Source organism: Giraffa tippelskirchi, chromosome 7 (assembly GCF_054371585.1).
Source record: "Giraffa tippelskirchi isolate mGirTip1 chromosome 7, T2T-mGirTip1v1.2.pri, whole genome shotgun sequence".
Classification (NCBI taxonomy): domain Eukaryota; kingdom Metazoa; phylum Chordata; class Mammalia; order Artiodactyla; family Giraffidae; genus Giraffa; species Giraffa tippelskirchi.
Genome location: NC_137281.1, coordinates 57869611 through 57892419, shown reverse-complemented (window position 1 = coordinate 57892419; position 22809 = coordinate 57869611). Strand labels below are relative to the sequence as shown.

General features: G+C 41.1%; 1 protein-coding gene across 3 annotated transcripts; it reads right to left on the bottom strand.

Moving 5' to 3' along the window:
• Nucleotides 1-202: 202 nt before the first annotated feature.
• LOC145513152 (protein CFDP2) lies at nucleotides 203-22784 on the bottom strand. 3 transcript variants are annotated; one of them, XR_014059157.1, is made up of 8 exons: nucleotides 22611-22784; nucleotides 13614-13731; nucleotides 12439-12649; nucleotides 11604-11722; nucleotides 8681-9689; nucleotides 8080-8294; nucleotides 4100-4219; nucleotides 203-1173 (listed from the first exon to the last, which is right to left on the bottom strand). XR_014059157.1 is itself a non-coding variant. In XM_081508630.1 (8 exons), the coding sequence occupies exons 1-8, from the start codon at nucleotides 22669-22671 to the stop codon at nucleotides 1128-1130; spliced, it is 1770 nt and encodes a 589-aa protein (XP_081364756.1). In that variant the 5' UTR covers nucleotides 22672-22784; the 3' UTR covers nucleotides 203-1127. The 3 variants fall into 3 exon arrangements, 2 of the variants coding, with proteins under 2 accessions (XP_081364756.1, XP_081364754.1); XM_081508630.1 differs by having other exon boundaries at nucleotides 8080-8199; nucleotides 8715-9689; nucleotides 11604-11718; nucleotides 12435-12649; XM_081508628.1 differs by having other exon boundaries at nucleotides 8080-8199; nucleotides 8715-9689.
• Between the last annotated feature and the right edge of the window lie 25 nt (nucleotides 22785-22809).

Below are 22809 nucleotides of genomic sequence, written 5' to 3'. Positions count from 1 at the left end.
ACTATAGTGCACGTTATACCTAAACTAAAAGTATTAGAGAGAGAATGGATGGGTAGTTTCCTGTCAGACACTGAATGTCTGTTTGCAATGCCTGGAATTACAGCAGTTGTGGGTAAACTAACCAAACCAGACAATCTAATTTGCTAAAAAACAGCAGAGCAGAAAATGATTTATGATGTCACAAAAAACCATGAAGCTCCTCTTCATGTGGACTCAGTGTTGAAATGATACATTTATTTCACAAACTGTATCAGCTTTCAGCAATCCCAGTGTATAATCATACAAAAGCTTCTGGATGCTAACATACAGCCTACAAAGCAGAGTTAAATCACATCTTTGGACAAGAATTTTACCATAAACTAGTAAGTTGAACATAAAGGAAATACAGTTAAAGATCTATGTTGAGTTGTTGTTCGGTTGTTAAGTCATGTCAGACTCTGTGGCCCCAAGGACTGCAGCTCCCGAGGCTCCTTTGTGCTCCACTATGTCCCGGAGTTTGGTCAAATTCGTGTTCATGGAGTCGGTAATAGTATCAAACAATCTCGTCCTCTGCCGACCTCTTCTTTTACCTTCAATCTTTCCCAGTGTAAGTATTTTTCAATGAGTCAGCACTTTGCATCAGGTGGCCAAACTACTGGAGCTTAAGCAACAGTCCTACCATTGAATATTCAGAGTTGATTTCCTTTAGGACTATCTCTTTTGATCTCACTGCAGTCCAAGGGTTTCTCAAGAGTCTTCACTAAGTTGGAAAAAAAAGAAAAACTGAAGTTTTTCTATTAGTTAAAAAAAAAAAAAAGTCCAGTTACTTTTTGTGATCCTCTGTACTTTTTTCTGTGACTACCCCTGAAAAACTGGTTCTCCTGGCTATTTTTAATCAGAAGCCAGAGTGCATAATCCTTTAAATCAAAGAGCACTGCACATGAAGTCATGGGCAGTTAGCCTTACACTCACAATGAAAACTCTCCTTTAAAAATGTCAGATTTAATTGCCAAAATTATTTTCAAAACAGGTAACAATAACAATTTTGTTTTGTTAACAGATAACAAAACAGAAAAAGATAACAAAAACAGGTTAACAACTGTATTTTATACAAACCAGCTTAGGTGGTTAAGGACAAAGTCAGATACTTAATTGTTGCAATCCTTTTTCTTTTCAAGGTCACATTTTTCAGGCCTTTAAATGAAAAAGAAAGTTAAAGATTAGAAGAAAAATTAAAAGAGCTCAAATTAGGATTTAAAAAGCTCTGATATTTAATTATCTTTAAGGATGTAAATTCTCTTGAAATAAAATGTAAAGAGCACACTGGAAAGCATATCTGAAAATTAAATTTTCAAGAGCCTCAGTGGCCAGTGGAGTCTCTAGCAAAAGGTGGGGTGGAGTGAGGAATAAGATATTTGGATATTTATTCCCCTGGCTTCTCCCTGGACAGTCCATTCAACTTTCTAACACGAGGTCCTCTCTATCGCCACTGCCATAGACTGCTCCCTGCTGTGCCCCCTCAGGTTCAGGGGTGGTGATGGAGCCTCATTACTACTAGCTAGGGATACCGCACTCTCCCTAGCCCTGTGATTTTTCATTACATTGTGAGTTATTAAACTCTCCTCAAGATAGGGTAACATGAAGATGCCATCTGTTTCCTGCTGGGAAATAAAACATAGCAGATTTCTTATTTTTGAAAGGTGATTAGCTCTAAGAAACAAAGGCATTAATATAGAATACAGTGAGATGATTTTCCTGAGTGACTTAAACAAGGTGAACTTGCCAAGCTGTCACTTCTTCCTCTGCTTATCTTCAGAACTATGGTAATAGTATTTTCTGAAACATGCTGTCTTCAAGTAGAATGTCTAAGCATCAACAGGGATTATTTAAAAAACACTCAAGGAAGCTAGAAATAAAAATTATGCTAATTGAAACTGTACTAGAAACCTAAGGCAGAAGAATCTCTGCCTTTCAGTCTAATACTTAATCCAGAAGTAACTTTCATAGTAACACGATCAATAAATGCAACAGACACTGTTTAGTAATACCAGATACAAGCCTTGGAACCCACAATTAAGCCCAAAGAATGCCAATGCTGTATGTAGTCAAAAGCAGTATTTCTAAAATATAGGTTGCAACAAATTTTGCAATCAATTCAATGGGTCGTAACATTTTTTCAAATGACACTTACTACACTAAATAATTACATAGTAATGGACGTAAAATAGAGTTCATCATACAAACCTATATTTATGAGTATACGAAGTACTAATAACATATACTATTGTGAGTGGCAATCAATAAAGTTTGAAAGCCACTGGTCTGAAGAGAATCCTTTTCAAACAATATAATGATTAGAAGGATAAATGCATGTTATTTCAGCCAACAGAGTCCTCAGCCCTCACAAAACACGGTTTACGTTGTTCCCCTGTACAAGCACGTTAACAGCTGAAATAGGGAATTCCCTGGCAGCCCCATGGTTAGAATATGTCTCATTCTACTTCATTTCTCTTAAATGATGACTGCAAATGACAGCTTAAAAAGTACTGGCCTAGGGTATTAACAGTCAGTATGGAGAACCCTGCTCCTCTCACAGCCACCTTCCTCGGTATTTACCTCACTTCCCCTGTGGTGGCAAGCACTCAAATCCTGTTGCTTCTTAGGTTCCTGTGTTAACTACTGCATGACTTCCACCAGCTGGTGCTCCAGTGGGAGAGAAATGTTTGGATGAAGAAGCAGATAAAAAGCATGGAGCAGGTACTTCCCTGGTGGTCCAGTGGTTAAAACTCAAGGCTCCCAATGCAGATCCCTGGTTGGGGAACTAGATCCTATGTGTCACAACTAAGACTCAGCAAAGGGAAATAAATGTTAAAAAAAAAAAAAAAAAGTATGGAGCCGATGTGAACATACCCCTTCCTCGTGTCCCTGCACTCACCGCCATGACACCCTGAGAACAGCGTCACTGCAAACTCCTCCGGCTCATGGCCTGAGTGCCATGGAAGCAGCTGAGCGAGTATGGAAAGGAGTTGGGGGATCAGTATCCCAACCTTCTCACCCATGCCAAGTCCCCCAACAGGACAGAGTAGCAGCCACCAGCAGCAGTGGCTGGAAAACACAGCCTGCCTTGGCTAGCTTCCCTCCCCGTTTCACCTCCCTGCTCGCGCTTCCAGGAACCACCTCTCAAACTAACAACCTGCACTCAAACCTCTGTCTCAGGGTCTGCGTTTAGATCAAAGCACACCAGTGTACACAGTGTTGTTTGGAGCTAGAACTGCAATGAAGAGGAAGGTCTGTCCTATAAAAACTGATAAACTGATAGGAAAGCCAATGATTTTTTTTTTTAATGTAAAAAACTCAAAAACATAGTTTTGTTTGTAAAAAAACAAAAATATATACTGTTTTGGGGGGTGAGGGAGAGGATGAGGCAACAAACTAACTGAAGGGTCAGCGAAGCTGTTATAGGTGACTTGTTTTACCTCAAACACAAGAGAGCTCTATCCAGGACTCAGAGGGTGATAAGGACTGTGATGGGTGTGGCCCATGTTCACTTCTCTGGAGGCTAGTGCCCTGACTCCCCATACTTAACTGTTTGCTTTACTTCTTAGATACAGGTTAAGAAGGAAAAAAATGTGTACTTCCTGTGAAGAAAAAATTCTACTATTCAGCTCAAAATAACTCATATACTATGGAAAATATGAAAGGAGAAAAACTTTTATTGTCTTATCCCTGTGTTAATTATTTGGAAGTTACCTTTAACCTTTTTCTGTTCCAATGAGATACTTAGGGGTCAAAGAGAGTACTCAACCCAAATCTTTATTACATATTATGATAAATTACTAATGTTTTCATTTAAAACTACATTTTAAACATGAAGTCTACTACATGTTGAGCTCTGAAGCCAACACTGTGAATCAGCACTTTTATCAGAATCAAACAAGAAACCTATGGCTAATTGTTCTCTGCATCCTCCATTTTGACAAGTATTGCAAAGACAGAACAGCAGCAGAATTCTTTCCCTCAGGAAAGGAGTCATGACAGCTACAGGGAAATGACGGCCTTGTACGGAAAACAATTTCTCCAACGCGGCAAGTCCACCTGGACCTGAGACTAGACTACTCACCCTGACCCAGCAGGAAATGATGGCACCGCTGAAGGGACATTAGCTTGAGGTTTGTCTGTCTCATCTTGCTTGAACACAGATTTTGCTTCTTGAGATGTTTCACCGACTTCCTTAGTCATGCTGCACAAAAGAAGGAGACAGCAAGTTTACAAGAGGTATAAAAAGAAATAAAATCTTTAAAAAGGGCCCAGATAACAAGGATAAACTCCGGGCTTCCTGGAAATTCTGATTGCTGAATGTTACGATTAAAGTTTACTATAACGCTTCTGGACAAAGACATTTTCCTCTTATTAATTTAACAAATGAAACAACAGCAGATGGAAGTCTGAAGTCTTTATAAAATCCCCTCCATTGCTTCTGTCACATGACAGTCACCACTGAATACACAGCCCACGTGTCACTGATGTGAGGACTGAAGGGCTCTCCCACTGCACCTCATGTGCACATTAGTGCTCGCGCTTAAGTCAAAGTGGGAACAGGGAGGTGGAGTAATTGGGAGAAATACACTGGCATTATTTCAAGGAGAAAAGCAACAGCATAAACAATTAGGAATACTCTCAAGGCTCCTGTTCTATATCTTAAAAAAACCCAACGATGAAACAAAATTCCTTAAAACTGGCTACATAGGTAGTGACTTTGAAGCAGAAGAAAGTTACACAATTAAGAATCTTGTCCAATTTCAAACAGGAAAGAAATGTTCTCAACAAAACTGACTCCTAAAACATCAAATAAAGATATGAATGGTGCCAGAAATTTCAGATAAAGAGGGGAATGCCTAATGTGTGGGTTTCCCAAGTCAATAAAAACATCTGAGAAATTCCGTTTAAATGCCAATCTGTGTGTGGGAGGGTCCAAGATTATGATCACTGTGTTATCCTGAGTGATCAAAAAAGTCATTCAGAATTATGAGAGACAATCCTATAAATTCCAGATTTCCAAGGAATAAAAGTTCTTATCTTTGCTCTTCTTCCCTCCAGGCATCTTGAGACAAGAACCAAATCTTCTCTTAAGAACTCTCTGACTCCTGCACTCAGTACTCTGTCACCCACACAAGTGGCACAAAGTAAGCAGTTGAAGTCTTACACTAAGAATCTTCACTGGCAGGGACTTCCCTGGTGGTAGAGTAGATGGGAACGCACCTGTCAATGTAGGGAACATGAGCTGGATCCCCAGTTCAGGAAGATTCCACAGGCCGCAGAGTAACTAAACTAAGCCCATGTGTCATAAATATTGAGCCCAAGAGCCACAACTGCTGAAGCCCACATGCCTAGAGCCCGTGCTCCCCAACAAGAGAAAGTGTTAGTCACTCACAAGAGAAGCCACTGCAATGAGAAACTCACGCACTACAATTACAGTCTAGCTGAAGTCCTCAACTAGAGAAAGCAGCAATAGACCCTGTGTACCAAAAGTAAAATAAATAAACTGGAAAAAAAAACCCATGAATTTTCACTGGGAAAGACTGTTTTAATTTTGAAGGATGAGTTCAAGCAACGAAACAATCTGCTACTCTCCTATTCAAGTTCTTCTGATAGCACAGTGTTACTGAGAGCATTAAGTACAAACTCAGAAGTCTTCTCTAAGTTGTATGTATCAAAAACACTTAGGTTAGAAAACGTTACTGGAAAAGATTAACTGAGTAAAAAAAAGTTTTAAAAAAAGATTAAATTCATTGGACACTGAAACAATTCTAGTTCTGACATTTTTTTATCGTTTCATTTCTCTTAAATGTTGCCAACAACAGCTTAAAAAGCACTGTCCTAGATTATTAATAAGGTCAGTCTGGAGAACGCTCCTCCCTCTACTCTGTTCCTCTCACAGCCGCCTTCCTTGATGTTTACCTCATTTCCACTGTGGTAGCAAGCATTCAAATCCTTTTCCTTCTTAGATTCCTGTGTAACTACTACATGGCTTCCACCACCTAGCTGCTCTGGTGGGAGAGAAATGTTTGGATGAAGAAGCATATAAAAACTACGGAGCAGATGTGAACATACCCCTTCCTCACATCCTTGCACTCACCGCCAAGACACCCTGAGAACAGCGTCACTGCAAACACCTCCTGCTCATGAGCTGAGTGTGATGGAAGCAGCTGAGCGAGCATGGCAGGGAGCTGGAGGATCAGTATCCCAACCTTCTCACCCCTGCCAAGTCCTCCAACAGGACAGAGCAGCAGTCACCAGCAGGAAAACACACCTGGCACTGGCTACCTTCCCTCACCCTTTCACCTCCCGGCTCAGGTTTCCAGGAATCACTTCTCACACTAATGACCTGTATTCAAACCTCTCTTTCAGGGTTGCCATTTGGTACAATGAACAGCAGTGTATAGTGTTGCTTGGAGTCAAGGGTGCCAAGATAAGGATGGCCTGTGCTGAAAAAATTCATGACCTGACAGGAAAAGCCATTTATTTTTTTAAATGTAAAAACACAAAACCTCACTGCTTTGGGATGAAAGGATGAAGCAACAAACTGACTAAAGGATCAGTGAAGCCCTATAGGTGACTAGTTCCACCCCAAACACCACAAAGAAAGAGAGAGCTCTGCTCAGGAGTCAGAGGTGATCAGTGCAGTGATGGGAGTGGTCCATGTTCACCTCTCTCTAGGAGAGACCCCTGACTCCTCCTACTTAACTGTCACTTTACTTCTTGAACATGTAGGTTAAGAAGAAAGTTAAGTTTTCCTTCCTCCAAAGAAAGAATTCTCATGTACTATGGAAAATACAAAGGGAGAAAAACTATTAAGTTCTTGACTGTGTGTTAAAATTATTTCTAAGTCCGTTTTGACCTTTTTCTGTTCCGATGAGATCCTTACAGGTGGAAGCAGGTACTAAAACCAAATCTTTATTATAATTATGATGAACTGCTGACATTTTCATTCAAAACTTACTTTTTAAACGTGAAGTCTTCTGTATGTTCAGCTCTGTGCCAACACTGTGAACCAGGAATTTTCTCAGAATCAAACAAGACACCTATGGTTAATTTAATTCTGCACCCTCCCTATTGGCAAGTATTTTAAGAAAGGTAGAACAGCAGCAGAATTCCTTCTCTCAGGAAAGGAGTCTCCTGGAGAAGGAAATGGCAACCCACTCCAGTATTCTTCTTTGGAAACTCCACGGACAGAGGAGCCTAGCAGGCTACAATCCATGAGGTCACAAAGAGTTGGACACAACTTAGCAAGTAAATACGAAATCTATTCACAGGTAAACCACATATTATGTCTTTCCAGTGCATTGTTTTCCCTATGGGGAAATGCTTTTCTGCTGTTTTTATATTGGTTGAATTTCCTATGTACTTAGTATTAAGTTGCTCAGGTGTATCCAACTCTTTGTGATTTCATGGCCTATTCATGGAATTCTCTAGGCAAGAATACTGGAGTGGGTAGCCATCCTTTCTCCAGGGCATATTCTCAGACCCAGGGATCGAACCTGGGTCTCCGCCATTGCAGGCAGACTCTTTACTGTCTGAGCCACCAGGCAATTCACTCACCTCTATGTACTTAACAGTAACTCAAATCTTCCTTCATTATATAAATCTTTTCAAAATTTTCAAGTACTTTGGTGTTTTGTTAAGAGTGTCTTCCTTGGGGAGGGAGGTGGGAGGGGGGTTCAGGATGGGGAACACATGTAAACCCAGGGCTGATTCATGTCAATGTATGGCAAAAACCACTACAATATTGTAAAGTAATTAGCCCCCAACTAAAATAAATAAATTTATTAAAAAAAAAAAAGTGTCTTCTTGCAGACTCCTGGATTCTTCTCTAACAATGTGGGTTCAGTGTTCTCTTGGCCTAGGTCTCCACTGCTGTCACCCTCAGGATGTCTTCAGGATTCCCGCCCTGTTTCAAAATAGCGTTTTTTGGAAGAGGACATTCGGGAGATGAAAAAGAAGAAAAGGAGTACTGACAGCTACAGGTAAAGGGCGTCACTGTACTCAAGACATCTTCTCCAGCATGTCAGGTGTGCCTGGGCCTGAGACTAGACTACTCACCCTGACCCACCAGGAACTGAGGACACAGTTGAAGGGATGTTAGCCTCAGGTTTTTCTTTCTCATTCTGCTTTAAGATGGATTTTGTTTCTTCATTTGTGGCATCCTCTTCATTAGTCACTCTGCACCAAGGAAGGAGACACCAAGTTTACAAGAAAATAAAAAGAAACAAAATCTAAGAAAAGGGCATAGTAACAAGAAAAAACCACTAGGATTTCTGTAAATTCTAGCTGCTGAACTTTATGATTAAAGTTTACTTGAACAGTTCTAGAGAATAGTCCCTCTCTCTGCAAAGATCAAAGACAATGAATAGCAATGAAGACCCCGGCAACCAAATAGAAAATAAAAATAATTTTTTAAAAGTATCTTCACTGGCTACTACTGCTTTAACCTCAAAGGATGACTTCAAACAAAGAAACAAAAAAACATTGTTACTCCCCTACCCAAGTTCTTGTGATGGATCAGTATTACTCAGAGAATAAAATACAAACTGTTGAACCTCACATTCAAGACCACCCAAAATCTGGTTCTACTCTGTATCAGGCTTAATTTCTGTGCCCCTCTATCTGTTCTCTTAATCTCATGAACCTATGTCACCTCCACTGTATAATCATAAGGTATTTGATTTAGGTCATACCTGAATGGCCGAGTGGTTTTTGGTATTATCTTCAACTTAAGCCTGAACTTTGCAATAAGGAGCTTATGATCTGAGCCACAGTCAGCTCCAGGTCTTGTTTTTGCTGACTGTACAGAGCTTCTCCATCTTTGGCGACAAATAATATAATCAATCTGATCTCGGTATCGACCATCTGGTGATGTCCATGTGTAGAGACGTCTACTAGGTTGTTGGAAAAGGGTATTTGTTATGACCAGCCTGTTGTGGTGACAAAACTCTATTAGCCTTCGCCCTGCTTCATTCTGCATTCCAAGGCCAAACCTGCCTGTTATTCCAGGTATCTCTTGACTTCCCACTTTTGCATTCCAATCCCCTATGATGAAAAGGACATCTATTTTTGGTGTTATTTCCAGAAGGTGTTGTAAATCTTCATAGAACCGGTAAACTTCACCTTCTTCAGCGTAAGGAGTTGGGGCATAGACTTGGATTACTGTGAGGTTGAATGGTTTGCCTTGGAAACGAACTGAAATCATCCTGTCGTTTTTCAGATTGCACCCAATTATTGCATTTCGGACTCTTTTGTTGACTATAAGGGCTACTCCATTTCTTCTAAGGGATTGTTGCCCACAGTAATAGATATAATGGTCATCTGAATTCAATTCGCCCATTCCCGTCCATTTTAGTTCACTGATTCCTAAGATGTCGATGTTTATTCTTTCCATCTCCTGCTTCACCACATCCAATTTACCTGGATTCATAGATCTAACATTCCAGGTTCCTATGCAATATTCTTCTTTACAGCATCGGAGTTTACTTTCGTCACCAGACACGTCGACAGCTGAGTGTCCTTTCCACTTTGGCCCAGCCGCTTCATTCTTACTGGAGGTATTAGTATCGGCCCTCCGCTCTTCCCCAGTAGCATGTTGAACACCTTCGGACCTGCGGGGCTCATCTTCCGATGTCATGCCAGACAGCCTTCCCTGTTGTGTAAGAAACCTGCATGGGGGTCAAGAAGAAATAGTTAGAATTGGATGGACACAGAACAACAGATTAGTTCAAAATTGGGAAAGGAGTTGTTGTTTAGTCGCTAAGTAGTGTCCGACTCTTGCAATCCCATCAAGGAGGCAGGAACTTCATCTGTTCTCGTCTAGCTCTTACAGATCTATTTTCATATCATCATTTTAAATAAATGAGAAGGAGGAAACTCTAGGCATGTGGCTCTCATCCACAACAGCCTAGAGTATTAAGCTTTACTGTTTTTCTAAACTAGTAAAAAAAAAACCTATGAATCAACAGAAAAAATAACATTGAGATGAGAAAATAGTGTAAGAATCAAACTTTTCTCCTAGTACTTTTATTTGTGACTTGACTTCAAAGGTTTTATTGGGGCTTCTACTTCAAAGTTAAAGGAAGTTATAAAGGGAGAAATAGCCAAAGTCACAATGCATGGCAAAAATTAAGTCAAACCAAGTAGTTAATGCTTGACTCTTACGTTTTCTTCTTTCCATTCAGTCAACCACCTCATACTACCTGCAAACTATTACCATATGTGAAAGGACCATTCTCAGGTACCCTGATAAGCACTATTTTCCTTGGGGCTTGCAGTGGAGCCAGCAGTAAAGAACCGGGCCTGCCAATGCGGGAAACGTAAGTGACTGGAGCTTGATCCATGGGTCCGAAAGATTCCTGGGAGGAGTGTCAGGATACATTTAACAGGAGGCTTCCTGTGTGCTGTTTTCAGTCTTGCATGAATTCTATGTTCCTTAACAGCACCTGAATACAGGTGCCAGAGAGCTGGCAAGCCGGCTTTCAGGGATAATAGAAATTCATGTATCTCATTTGTATGGAAATTCCAAAGGGTGAACAGCAGCCATTTACAAGTCTCCTCCTTTCTGATATGTAAAGTAACTTTTACACCCCCCCCTCTTGAGAATGATTCTAGCCTCAGGCTTTCTAGATGACTTGTTAGATTTTTGATCCCTGTCTCTGCTAAAAAGGGCTATCTTGTAAGAGAGTATATATATGCCCACAATATGTTGAATAAACGCCTTTGTTCCATCAGAGCACTGATCCCCGTGTCTTTCCTCATTTTCTCTCTCGCTCGCTCACTCTCTCTTGCTCTCTCCCTTTCAGGCTGCTTCCACGGAGCACAGGTGTCCACCCAGTCTACTTACTTGCCTGGGCTTTCAAGACCTCTTCGAGAGGGCGCCCTGAGCCTACGTAGACGGTGCTAGCTCTTTGTCCTAGAGTTACATTGGCATACTGTGTAAACCAGGGAATATCAGCCTCTTTTCTTCCTTCTTTCACTTTCTTACCGGTCGACTCTGTACCCCCAAGTTCCGGTCCATTAAAGGACCACAACAGAGGAGGGCATGGTAACACGCTCCAGTATTCTTGCCTGGAGAATCCCATGGACAGTGGAGCCTGGCGGGCTACAGCCCATAGGGTTGCAAAGACTGAAGCGACCTAGTACCCATGTACTGTTTTCCTTGAGTTCAAGTGTAACTCTTCCAAAACATTAAGAGAGGTTGGAACAAGAACAGATATCTAACACCACTGAGAAAGATGTTTCTTTTCAGCTGGTCCAGTGTTTAAGAATCCTCCCCGTGCAATGCAGGGGATAGCGGTTTGAACCCTGGTCCAGGAAGATACCACATGCTGCAGAGCAACTAAGCCTGTGCGCCACAACTACTAAGACTGCGCTCTAGAGCCAGAGCTCTGGCTCAGAGAAGCCACCACACCAAACTGGAGAGGAGCCCCTGCTCACCCCAAACAGAGAAAGCCCGAGTGCAGCAACAAAGACCCCGGGTAGCCAATGAAGATATAAATTAACAATAAACAAAATATATATTAAAAGAGAGAGGTGCTCTTTTAAAGAACTAGTTTTGAAGCTTGTGACTGTCATGTTACCTGACTTCTTCACCAGCAAGAGGTGATTCGGTGAGTTTAACTTCTGCTTTTTTAGGTTTCTCAAGCTCTTCTGCTTTGACCAAATTACTTGAACTTGTCTCTTCAGTCTCCTCTCCTGTCTATGAAAAAGGAAGTGTAACAAGTTTCACATTAGGATGAAAACTGAAAGATCTACCCAAATATATTGTTTCCGGCTAGTCTTAACATGTGTTTCATCTTTAAGTACTCACTGAAAGCTGATTTTCTCTCACAGGGAATGCTTTGCTTAGGAGAGTTACTATTAAAAGGCAGCTAGCTTGATTTTTCGGAGAAGGCGATGGCACCCCACTCCAGTACTCTTGCCTGGAGAATCCCAGGGACGGGGGAGCCTGGTGGGCTCCCGTCTATGGGGTCGCACAGAGTCGGACACGACTGAAGTGACTTAGCAACAGCAGCAGCAGCTTGATTTTTCGGAGAAGGCGATGGCACCCCACTCCAGTACTCTTGCCTGGAAAATCCCATGGACGGAGGAGCCTGGTAGGCTTCAGTCCATGGGGTCGCGAAGAGTCGGACATGACTGAGCTACTTCACTTTCACTTTTCACTTTCATGCACTGGAGAAGGAAATGGCAACCCTTCCAGTGTTCTCAAGGTCGAATTCCAGGGACGGCAGGGCCTGGTGGGCTGCCGTCTATGGGGTCAAACAGAGTCGGACACAACTGACGTGACTTAGCAGCAGCAGCAGCAGCTTAATTTTTCCTGAAGCCTCAAACCTCAGTATGTAAATTGAGAAAATCTACCTGGGGAACTTCTGGCATTTCTGAGGAAGCATTCATCCCATTCACCTATAAACTTACTTTAGTTTGTGTACTTGGAGGCACTTCTGATTTTGGTTCTACATCACTGACAGAGCTGGCCAATACTTCATCCTTCTTTCTGGCATCCTCTGACTCAATGCCTTCCTGCTCTGCAGCTGCATCTTCCTTCTCACTAATACTCCCTCCAGATTCCCTGTTGGCGTCCTCCTCGTCCTCTTGGTCTAGTGAGAGGCGACCTTGTTTTCTCTTCCTAATCACCAACAGTCACAAAAAAGAAGAGAAGACAAACAGGCAAAATAATGTTATCCTTTCCTGAATTCCAAACATAATGTTGCAAACCTAAGAAAACTCTTAAACTGGGGACTAGTGATTAACACGCAAGATATAGTGAGTGGGAGAAACAAGCTGAGATTTTGTGGAAGGGAAAAAAAGAACTGGATTCCTATTGTAAGCAATTTCCCAAAACACTTAGAATCAAATATACTGTTCTAAGTTAGGATCAGCTATTTTTACCAAGAAAACACCTAAAATCACCTCACAAAATCAACTGATTCAAAAAGACAGCTCTAAGAACAAACAAATGTCAGCTATTTGTAACTTTTCAAAAGTCATTTTATTTGGAGAACAGTGATTGAAGAGAACCTTAGATTTATACACACTGCTTTTGCCTAGAGTTCTGAGGGGGTGAGGTATGGGGAAGACTTGTACCTTCTGTCTGTCTGAAGATAGGAAAGATGGAATACCAAAAAAGTCAAGGACAAAGCACTGGGCTCAAGACTTAAAAGAGTAATTGCTTAAGACTGTTCTGGCTACAAGGGAATCACGTAATATTCAAAATCTTTTTTTACAATCTACTTTTTGTTTCAATGCCCAGGAAGACAGAAACATCAGTTACAGAATAAAAGACAGATCTGATTTACAAATGTACATGTGTACAAAGACACACACAAGCGGTGTAGCCAAATAAAAATTGTTTTGAAATTTAAGTCAGGTGCACTTATTAATTACACATCGATTTTTTTAAACAATTAAAGCTCAAAAATTTTTAAAGCTTTCCAGAAAATAAGAATGTAATTCCAAAATATCACAAAATGTTCCCCTCAATGAGAAAAAGGTTGGAAACACTGGCAAGAACTATATCATCAGATCAACCTCATCAATCTCAATGGTTGTGACAACAGCCCCTGACTTCAGGGCCTTGAGTGCAGCATCACCTGGCCAGAACACTCTCAGCCTTTCTTTTTGTCCCTTTGGTCTTCTGTGTCTCCTCTTCGCCATCCACTTCATCTTCCTTCACTAATTCATTTGTATCATCTTCATGACACTCTCCACCTGAAATCACAAAACAGGGTGGTCAGATAGACAGGAATAAAGGTTTTTCACATTGAGATGACACATTTTCATTAAGAAAAAAAAAAGTCTAGTACTTTCCCTTGTTCTTCACCAGACTAAAATATCATTTTTTGAGGGCTGTCCTCCTTGTTTCAGAAGACTAGGCTACGTTCCCGTATTCTAGGCCTCCAAGACAGTCCATATTTTTCTCCGTAACTCACTCCATTTATACTTAATGTTCACAATTCCTGCTATGCTCCACACACTAGGAGGACACAGTTGTACAAGTCTTTAGCAGTATATGCTGAAGGAATAAACAGAAATTCCAAATCTACTACTGTACTTCTCAAAAAGAAACAGATGTTTACACCTGATCTTGGACATCTCCACTAACCAAAAGATATTTTGTCTTATCAATAAAAGAGGTCTAGAAACAGGCTTAAAGACTTCAAGTTAGACGTAACAGAAAGAAACACAACAATTTCCCATCTTCAGACACTAACATTCAGGGTCCCCAACAAAAGTATTGCTTGGATGCCCAGTCTGACCACATTCTGTGGGTAACAGTCAACATATCCTGGTACACACAGATCCTACCAGACCACCAGATTTTGTTCTTACTTCACTTAAGCTTTTACAGAAAGTACAATATACCAAAAAGCACACACCATAATGTAGAGATCAACGAAATTATGGAAAGTGAACACACTTGTATAACTAGATCCAGCTGAAGAAACAGAACATGACCAGCACTGCAGAAGCCACTTGGGCCCTGCTGCAATCACTAGCCACCATCCACATCCCACAAAGAACCACTATTCTGAAGTCTAACATCAAGGATTAGTTTCACCTGTTTTTGAGTCTTAAGCAAAAAGCCTACAATATGTACTCTTGTCTCCAGCTTCTTTCACTCAACATTCTAAGTCACCCTTCCTTACATGGAGCTGTAGCTTATTCACTGTCATCCCTAAATATCATTTCGTTGTATGACTATACCACAATTATCCATTCCTGCACTGATGGTCATTTGGTTTGAGACCACTACAAAGAGTGGAATTTTGTGTATTTTTCCAGATCCATTTAGTTTTCAAATGTTTAACTCACGATGAACCAGGACGACCAAACACTCGAGGAAAGCCTGTAATATCAAAGGCAAGACTGAAAACAAACAGAAAGGAAATCAGAGGAAACAAAATAAAGGGGAAAAAAAACACACACCCTATATAATTAATCTCCTAGAGGCATCCACAAAAAAAGGATGACTAAAAAATTTTTAATAAAAAAAATTATTAGAAAACTCTTAAACTACCAACATGACAGCAGTTTAGGGAAAAAAAAAAAACAAACAAAGATGACGAGAATGAGCCAGCCACAGGAAAATCTGTGAAATGAGCATTTGAGGTCAACAGAAGTCAATACAAGGGTTCTAAAACTAAAGCAAAGTTGGTATCTTACACAGTAAATGGTTAAGTAAAAGCGTTTCACGTAGAGTATGAATAAACAAATTTAATTTTGCTTCCTCCTAAAACCTGAGTAAAATGACTACAGCAAAAAGACTTGTAAAAGACAAACCCACAGCGGTGGGTACCCGGCTGTATTGGACATGGAACAACAGACTAGTTCCAAATAGGAAAAGGAGTATGTCAAGGCTGTATATTGTCACCCTGCTTATTTAACTCATATGCAGAGTACATCATGAGAAACGTTGGGCTGGAGGAAGCACAAGCTGGAATCAAGATTGCTGGGAGAAATATCAATAACCTCAGATATGCAGATGACATCACCCTTGTGGCAGAAAGGGAAGAAGAACTAAAGAGCCTCTTGATGAAAGTGAAAGAGGAGAGTGAAAAAGTTGGCTTAAAGCTCAACATTCAGAAAACAAAGATCATGGCATCCGGTCCCATCACTTCATGGTAAACAGATAGAGAAACAGTGGAAACAGTGGCAGACTTTATTTTTGGGGGCTCCAAAATCACTGCAGATGGTGACTGCAGTCATGAAATTAAAAGACGCTTACTCCTTGGAAGGAAAGTTATGACCAACCTAGACAGCCTATTAAAAAGCAGAGACATTAGTTTGCCAACAAAGGTCCGTCTAGTCAAGGCTACGGTTTTTCCATTGGTCATGTATGGATGTGAGAGTTGGACTCTAAAGAAAACTGAGCGCCGAAGAATTGATGCTTTTGAACTGTGGTGTTAGAGAAGACTCTTGCGAGTCCCTTGGATTGCAAGGAGATCCAACCAGTCCATCCTAAAGGACATCAGTCTTGAATGTTCATTGGAAGGACTGATGATGAAGCTGAAACTCCAATACTTTGGCCACCTGATGCGAAGAGCTGACTCATTTGAAAAGACTCTGATGTTGGTAAAGATTGAAGGCGAGAGAAGGGGACGACAGATGATGAGATGGTTGGATGGCATCACCAACTCAATGGACATGAGTTTGAGTAAACTCTGGGAGTTGGTGATGGACAGGGAGGCCTGGCGTGCTGCAGTTCATGGGATCACAGAGTTGGACACGACTGAACTGAACACAAACAGAGTATAAAAAGGCAAAACTACAAGGAAAAACAGAAAACTAAAGAAAATCACTATCGGTAAGGGTCAACAGAACTCAGCAGAACACCACGGGATAGGCAGGGACAGAAGCAAGAGTTCTCTGTGTTTATCGCTCTGCAGAATTCAGAAAATCCCTTATATTAAGCAAAGTTTAAATAAACAAACATAACCAAAATGATAACACAACACACTAAAAAAGGACTTTGGAGACTAATGTCTCCACGGACTTTACAGTATTTTGACTGCATACCCTTAGCAAAATGCATTCTAGAGACCAAAAAATGTTCTATTCCTATTAGTAATATCAATGTTGGTATTTTGAAAGCATTTCTTTTATATTCCAGGTAAAAGGAAGGAAGTTGGTCTGCTAATCATATTAGGAATATAGATCTTCAGCGTATGAGAAATGACACACAATTATAAAATTACGAAATTAACTGAAAACAAATGTTAAAACTGAATTTAAAATTTAGAACTCTCTTCTTAAGGTAAGTATTTTCTAGCTGTGTTCACCGAAACAGAATAGAAGCAATATCACTCTAGTTGTTCAGTCACCAAGTCCTGTCCAATGGTTTGCAACCCCATGGACTGCAGCACAGCAGGCCTCCCTGTCTTTCACCATCTCTCGAGTTTGCCCAAGTTCATATCCACTGAATCGATGTCATCCAACCATCTCACCCTGTCACCCTCTTCTCCTGCCTCAATCTTCCCAGCATCAGGGTCTTTTCCAGTGAGTCAGCTGATCGAACCAGGTGGCCAAAGTATTGGGGGTTCAGCTTCAGCATCAGTACTTTCAATGAGTATTCAGGGTTGATTTCCTTTAGGATTGACTGGTTGGATCTCCTTGCAGTCCAAGGGACTCTCAAGAGAGTCTTCTCCAGCATCACAGTCGGAAAACACCAATTCTTTAGCGCTCAGCCTTCTTTATTTTCCAACTCTCACAGAATTGAAACATTTATCTTTTTTCCCTCTACCTGGCTTGTCTCAAAGATGAATCCATAAATAAGCATGCATGGTCAGTACAATGAAAATGAAACTGCCGAGAGCTCACTGAATCAGTTATGGCTTCTTGGGTCCCTTGATTATTGCAACTGGATTACAACTAGTTACACTAATCATTGTTTAAATTTGTTCTTTGTTTTCAAATTGTGCTTTGTGTCTCCCTGATGCACTATGTCATTGTCAATGTTAATAGCTGCATTACTTATATCCTATCTAATTTATAAGAATGCTGTCTCTTGTAATAACCAATATGTAATCAGGCCTCAAACAAAACTTCTATGGCTAAACATTTTGAGATAATCACATTTATAAACATAAAATAATTGTAATAGCATAATTCTAGGTATGATAAGAAGCAACAAGGGAAAATGTCTCCTGGATTATAGTAAGACAGAATCCAGAGAAATTTTAATTATTCATGGAGCCTGGTCCAAAACATAACACCTGGAAAGAATTTTTGTCTAAACTGGGATGAGCCTCCCAGTGTCGTGGGACAAAAGCTGTTCATGGAAAGTCTCCCAAATATTGGTCAAATTCCTGATCAAGAGGGGAAGACCTGAGAAATGAAATCAGCAACTGCAGACCTTCAATGTGAATAAATAAGCCCCAAGAGAAATACCTAAAACCGAGCAGGCATCAGACTGCAAAGACTCCTTTTGGTGAACCCTGAGGAAACTGGGAGTACAGGGTTACAGGCTCCCAGGGAGGTGATGGACCTACCAAGGAAATCATTTTAATGAGCCCTGACTCTTGCATCTTTCCATACATAGAAAACTGCTGAATTTCTTAACTTGAGATACTGTCTCTTAGATCTGAGGTTCAGTATCTCTAACTCAACAAGTGTAAAGTAGACACTTTCCAAAGAGGAACAAAAAGAAGATAAATCTCAACATTCAGAACACTGGCACCAAAGGTGGACACTCCTAGCAAGATCCATTGACAAGCAGAGTGCTCGACACCCTCTCTTTCCACAAGGCTGTGGAATGGACTCTGACAGTGGGGAACTGTTGCAGAGAAGCAGCCAATTCTAACTCCATAATCTTGGAAACTGTTACTTTGACTTCCTTTTCACTGTTTTTGTTATTAATTACAATCATACCATAACAGCCTACCTCAGAGGACCCTAGAGTTGGACGTGACTGAGTGACTAACACTTTCACAGGACCCTGCCTGCCCCTCTGCCTATTAAACTAAAAAGCCTTTGTTCAGCTCATAGAGATAACCTGACCCCACTCACCTGTGAAAAGCTTAAAAAGAAGAGATGAATACACCCCTTTCAAAGGCTGGCCCTTCCCAGAGATGTTTTTCAAGACTGAAGACCCTTTTTACTCTACCTCCTCACTGCCTCTCCCTATTCTGTCCTTTGGCTTTAGTTCCTCATTGCTTCTCTCTGTCTCTCTCTCGCTCTTCAATTCTACAAAACAACCTGGCATCCAGACCCCAACAAGATGGTTACTTTGACAAATTAAGAATGCCGACTTTTAAAGTTGTATTCCTTGCCTCGACACCTCATCTCTTGGATTCACTGGCCTGTCCTTTGACAAGCAGAGTGAGCTTGTACTCAGTATCAGATTCTTTACCACTGCACCACCTGGAAAGTCTTCTGGAATTCAAGTCCATCCCACCTACTATTTAGGTGAGTAACTTTAGGTGCCTCAGTTTCTTCATCTGTAAAATGGAGAGCATAAAAACATGGGCCTGGTAATGTTATGTGATTGAGCTAGTAATGAAGTAGCAATGTAAAGTCCTTAAAACACACACAAAAGGCATCTATGAAAAACTTAACAGCAAACACACCATCAATGGTAAAACACTCGTGTTTTCTCCTTAAAATTGGGAACAAGGCAAGGATGTGAATGCTCACCATTCCTTTTCAACACACACTGGAACTGTACCAAGTAAAATAAGGCTACCAAAAGAAATAAAAAGTATGCTTACTGGAAAAGAGGAAATAAAATGGTTTCTATACACACACGGTATGATCTATCTTCTAGGGTAGGGAAGGGTAAGGGTGATCTTGGAACTGTTAATTTTAGTGGTAGTTATATAAACCTAATAAGCATTTCTCAAAAACTCACAGAACACTGTAAGAGTAAATTTTACTGTACAAAAGTTAAAAGTAGAACTATTTAGAGCATCATCATTATTATTTGAGTGGATTTATTGAGAGAGATACACATTCCATAGACAGAATGCCAACCATCTCCTAAGAATGTGGCCCCAGGGAATGGGGCCATCTTGGAAAGTGAGAGCGGTCATGGGAGAAACCCACAGAGTGTGGGCCATCTCAGAAGGCGAGAGGCCTGAAAGCATTATTAATATCTATAGGGCATTAAGACACTGCACTCATGAAACAAGAACGTGATGCTATATAGAAGTTTTCAAACAACAAAAAAGTTTTCAAAATTAAAAATATCCAAGGGCCACATCTTGATGCCCAACCCTGGTTATGAGGACAACAAGAAAACAAAGGACACGCTCCCCAGTGGCTTCTGGAAGTTTCTGGTCTACAGTGTCAAATAGCTTGAAGGGTTGCTGACATGCAACAAATCATCTGTGCTATGACTGCTCCCCAACACTTCCTCTAAGAACTTCAAAGTCATTGTGGAAAAAGCAGCCCACCTAGCCATCCAAGTCACCAACACCAATGCCAGGCTGCACAGAGAAGAAATTTACGGACAGCTTATGGAAGGAGGAAAAAAACTCAAAAGAAAACCGGAATGTTAAAATACTGAAACAAAAAAAAAATAAATAAATAAAATAAAATAAAATAAAATAAAATAAAATACTGAAACATTCTCATAAAGCAAAAAAAAAAAAAATTCAAAAGTTATAAAACAAAGGATAAAAATAGAAAAAAAAAAAACAAAGTACCAGTCCATAAGGTATAACATAAGAGTCAATATATAAATAATGATGATCACGGAAAAAAATGAAGACAACTGTCCCTCCCTAAATTTACAAAGTTACAGAAGGATGGATATCACTGCCAAATATCAGAAACAAAGACAAGATTCTATCACCTTCCAGAAACAAACATTTTATATAAGTGAGTAAAAACTATCAACAAGAGACTTTTTTAATAAAAACACTAGAAACTTAGAAAATAATGGGACAAAAACCTTCAAAATTCACATTAAAAAATTATTATAGAACACAAAATTCCATACCAAACTATTAATCATGCCTGAGGGTCACCTGGTTATTTTTAGATAGTGATGGTCTCAAAAAAGAAAAAAAAAAAAGATTCTATCAGGCAATTTTGTTCAAGAAGTTATTTGATGATTTATTCTGATTTTGATGGAACATGCCAAGAAAGAAGACATCATGGGACCCAAGAAACAGGGAATCCAAGAGAAAAGGAAGATAAATGGAACATCCAGAGAGGTGGTCATGATGATAGATCTTAGGTTTAAAAATGGTAAGATAAAAAAAAAAAAAACAAGCCAAATTGGAGCAGGTCAGAAACAAAGAGAGACTTCAAAAAAAAGGATGATTAATAAATCTAAATATGTTGGGAGATAACTCAAACAATTTTGAGAGTTCAGAATTAAATCAGTAGTAAGTATACAGATGACTAAGCAACAACAAAGGAGAGGGCGATGGCACCCCACTCCAGTGCTCTTGCCTGGAAAATCCCATGGACGGAGGAGCCTGGTAGGCTGCAGTCCATGGGGTCGCTAAGAGTCGGACACGACTGAGCGACTTCACTTTCACTTTTCACTTTCATGCACTGGAGAAGGAAATGGCAACCCACTCCAGTGTTCTTGCCTGGAGAATCCCAGGGACAGGAGAGCCTGGTGGGCTGCCGTCTATGGGGTCGCATAGAGTCGCACACGACAGACGCGACTTAGCAGCAGAAGCAACAACAAAATGAAAATTATTCACTACAGAGAAAACTAGTGCAGCAAAAACAGTAACTCTAAATACCATGGGATGTTCACAGAGTCATTACAAAAACAAAGAAAATACTTAATATTAATAGTCTAACCCAAACTGAGGTAGGAACATTGGCAGGCTGGGGAGGTGGGAAGGGTCTAAAGGTGAAAAAGTGTGTGTGTCAGCAGAAGGGAAAGACTCGAGGACATGTTAAAAGCAGACCTAACATGCACAGGTTAAGTCAACAGACAATGGAAACACCAAATTTTACAAGAAGAAAACAGTTCCTTCTAGGGAGGACTGACAGGGATGAGAAGTGGTGGAAATGATTCAGTTTCAAAATAAGCCTTTCAGAAATATCTGACGATTTTTTAGCAGGCTCATGGTAACTTTGATTAAAATGAAAACTAGTTTTCAAATGATCACAAATGAATATGGAAAGACCAATGTTGGTGCAGTGAATCTTAGTGACTATGGGTTCCCCCGGAGGCTCAGTGGGTAAAGAATCCGCCTGCGACGTGGGAGAACACTGGAGACTCCGGTTGGATCCTTGGGTCAAGAAGATCCCTTGGAGGCTGTAACGGCAACCCACCACCCTATTTCTGCCTGGGAAATTCTACGGACAGAGGAGCCTAGGGGGCCACAAACGATGGGGTCCCACTGAGTCGGACACCACTTAGCGACTAAGCACACACACACAAATGATAATGGTAGCTCAGTAAGAGCGAGACTGGCGAGGGAGTGATCGGAAATGAATCTTATTTGTAGACTCAAACATTATTTAATGACTAGTTGGAGCAAAAGAGTGAGAATAAAGACAACTCCCAAGGGTTTTTTGTTTTGTTTTTATCCTGGGCAACTGGGCGGGCAGATACATCTAATGAGATGGGGAGCCTGGGGAAAGCGCAGGATGGCGAAGGGGTAGGAATGGGTGAAATTTTGGCACGGTTCTGTTTTAGAAGCATATACAAAAACAAAACAAAAAGGTCCGAAAGGAGAGCTATGAGTATAGACGTTGCCAAGAAGTAAAGGCCATCACTATGTGGACTTTTAAACCAGATCCCTTTTGAGAACACAAAGGGAAGACATGTATCTGGGACGTGACGCTAGCTAGCAATTCCCTGGGGACGGAAGGTCTGGTGATAAGACTGCCTTTCAGAAGAGTCCAGGGTTGCTAAGTGTACGCGATGCCAGACCGCCATTAGACTCCGAGGTAGAGTTCTCGCGCTGCCAATGGGGAGACGGCCGAAGCCAGGCCCTGAGAAGCAGCTGCGCGAAACCTCCCCGAGCACACAAGCCGGGCCCACAGGGCCGCGCGGGTTGGGCAGGCGGAAGAGCTCGAGAACCCGCCCGCCCGACCAACGCACAATCGGCAAAGCGTGCCTCAAGCCAGACGCTGGGCGGGTCAAACCGCCGTTCGCCTCAGGTAGAGTCGCTCACCCAGCGGCACGCAGTCCTCGTCCTTCGAAGTGGAAATGTCTTTGGAGTCGAATTCCTCCATGTCGCTGTCGCGCGGAGCCTACCGGGACGCAGCAGGGGACCCCAACAGCAAACCTCCTGGAGGGACCGTAGACTTGCAGCGTGGTCGATGGCGCCTGACTCCGCAACTCCCCCAACGCCCCGCAGCGTGTGCGCAGGC

What these genes read in the sequence shown, in the direction of transcription:
- LOC145513152 (XM_081508630.1), bottom strand. Translation starts at nt 22,671, where the DNA reads ATGGAGGAATTCGACTCCAAAGACATTTCCACTTCGAAGGACGAGGAC. An exon ending in GCTGAGAGTGTTCTGGCCAG is followed by an intron (nt 12,650 to 13,613) that starts GTGATGCTGCAC and finishes GTTGGTGATTAG; the next exon opens with GAAGAGAAAACAAGGTCGCC. An exon ending in AAAACCACTCGGCCATTCAG is followed by an intron (nt 8,200 to 8,714) that starts GTATGACCTAAA and finishes TCCTTGGTGCAG; the next exon opens with AGTGACTAATGAAGAGGATG.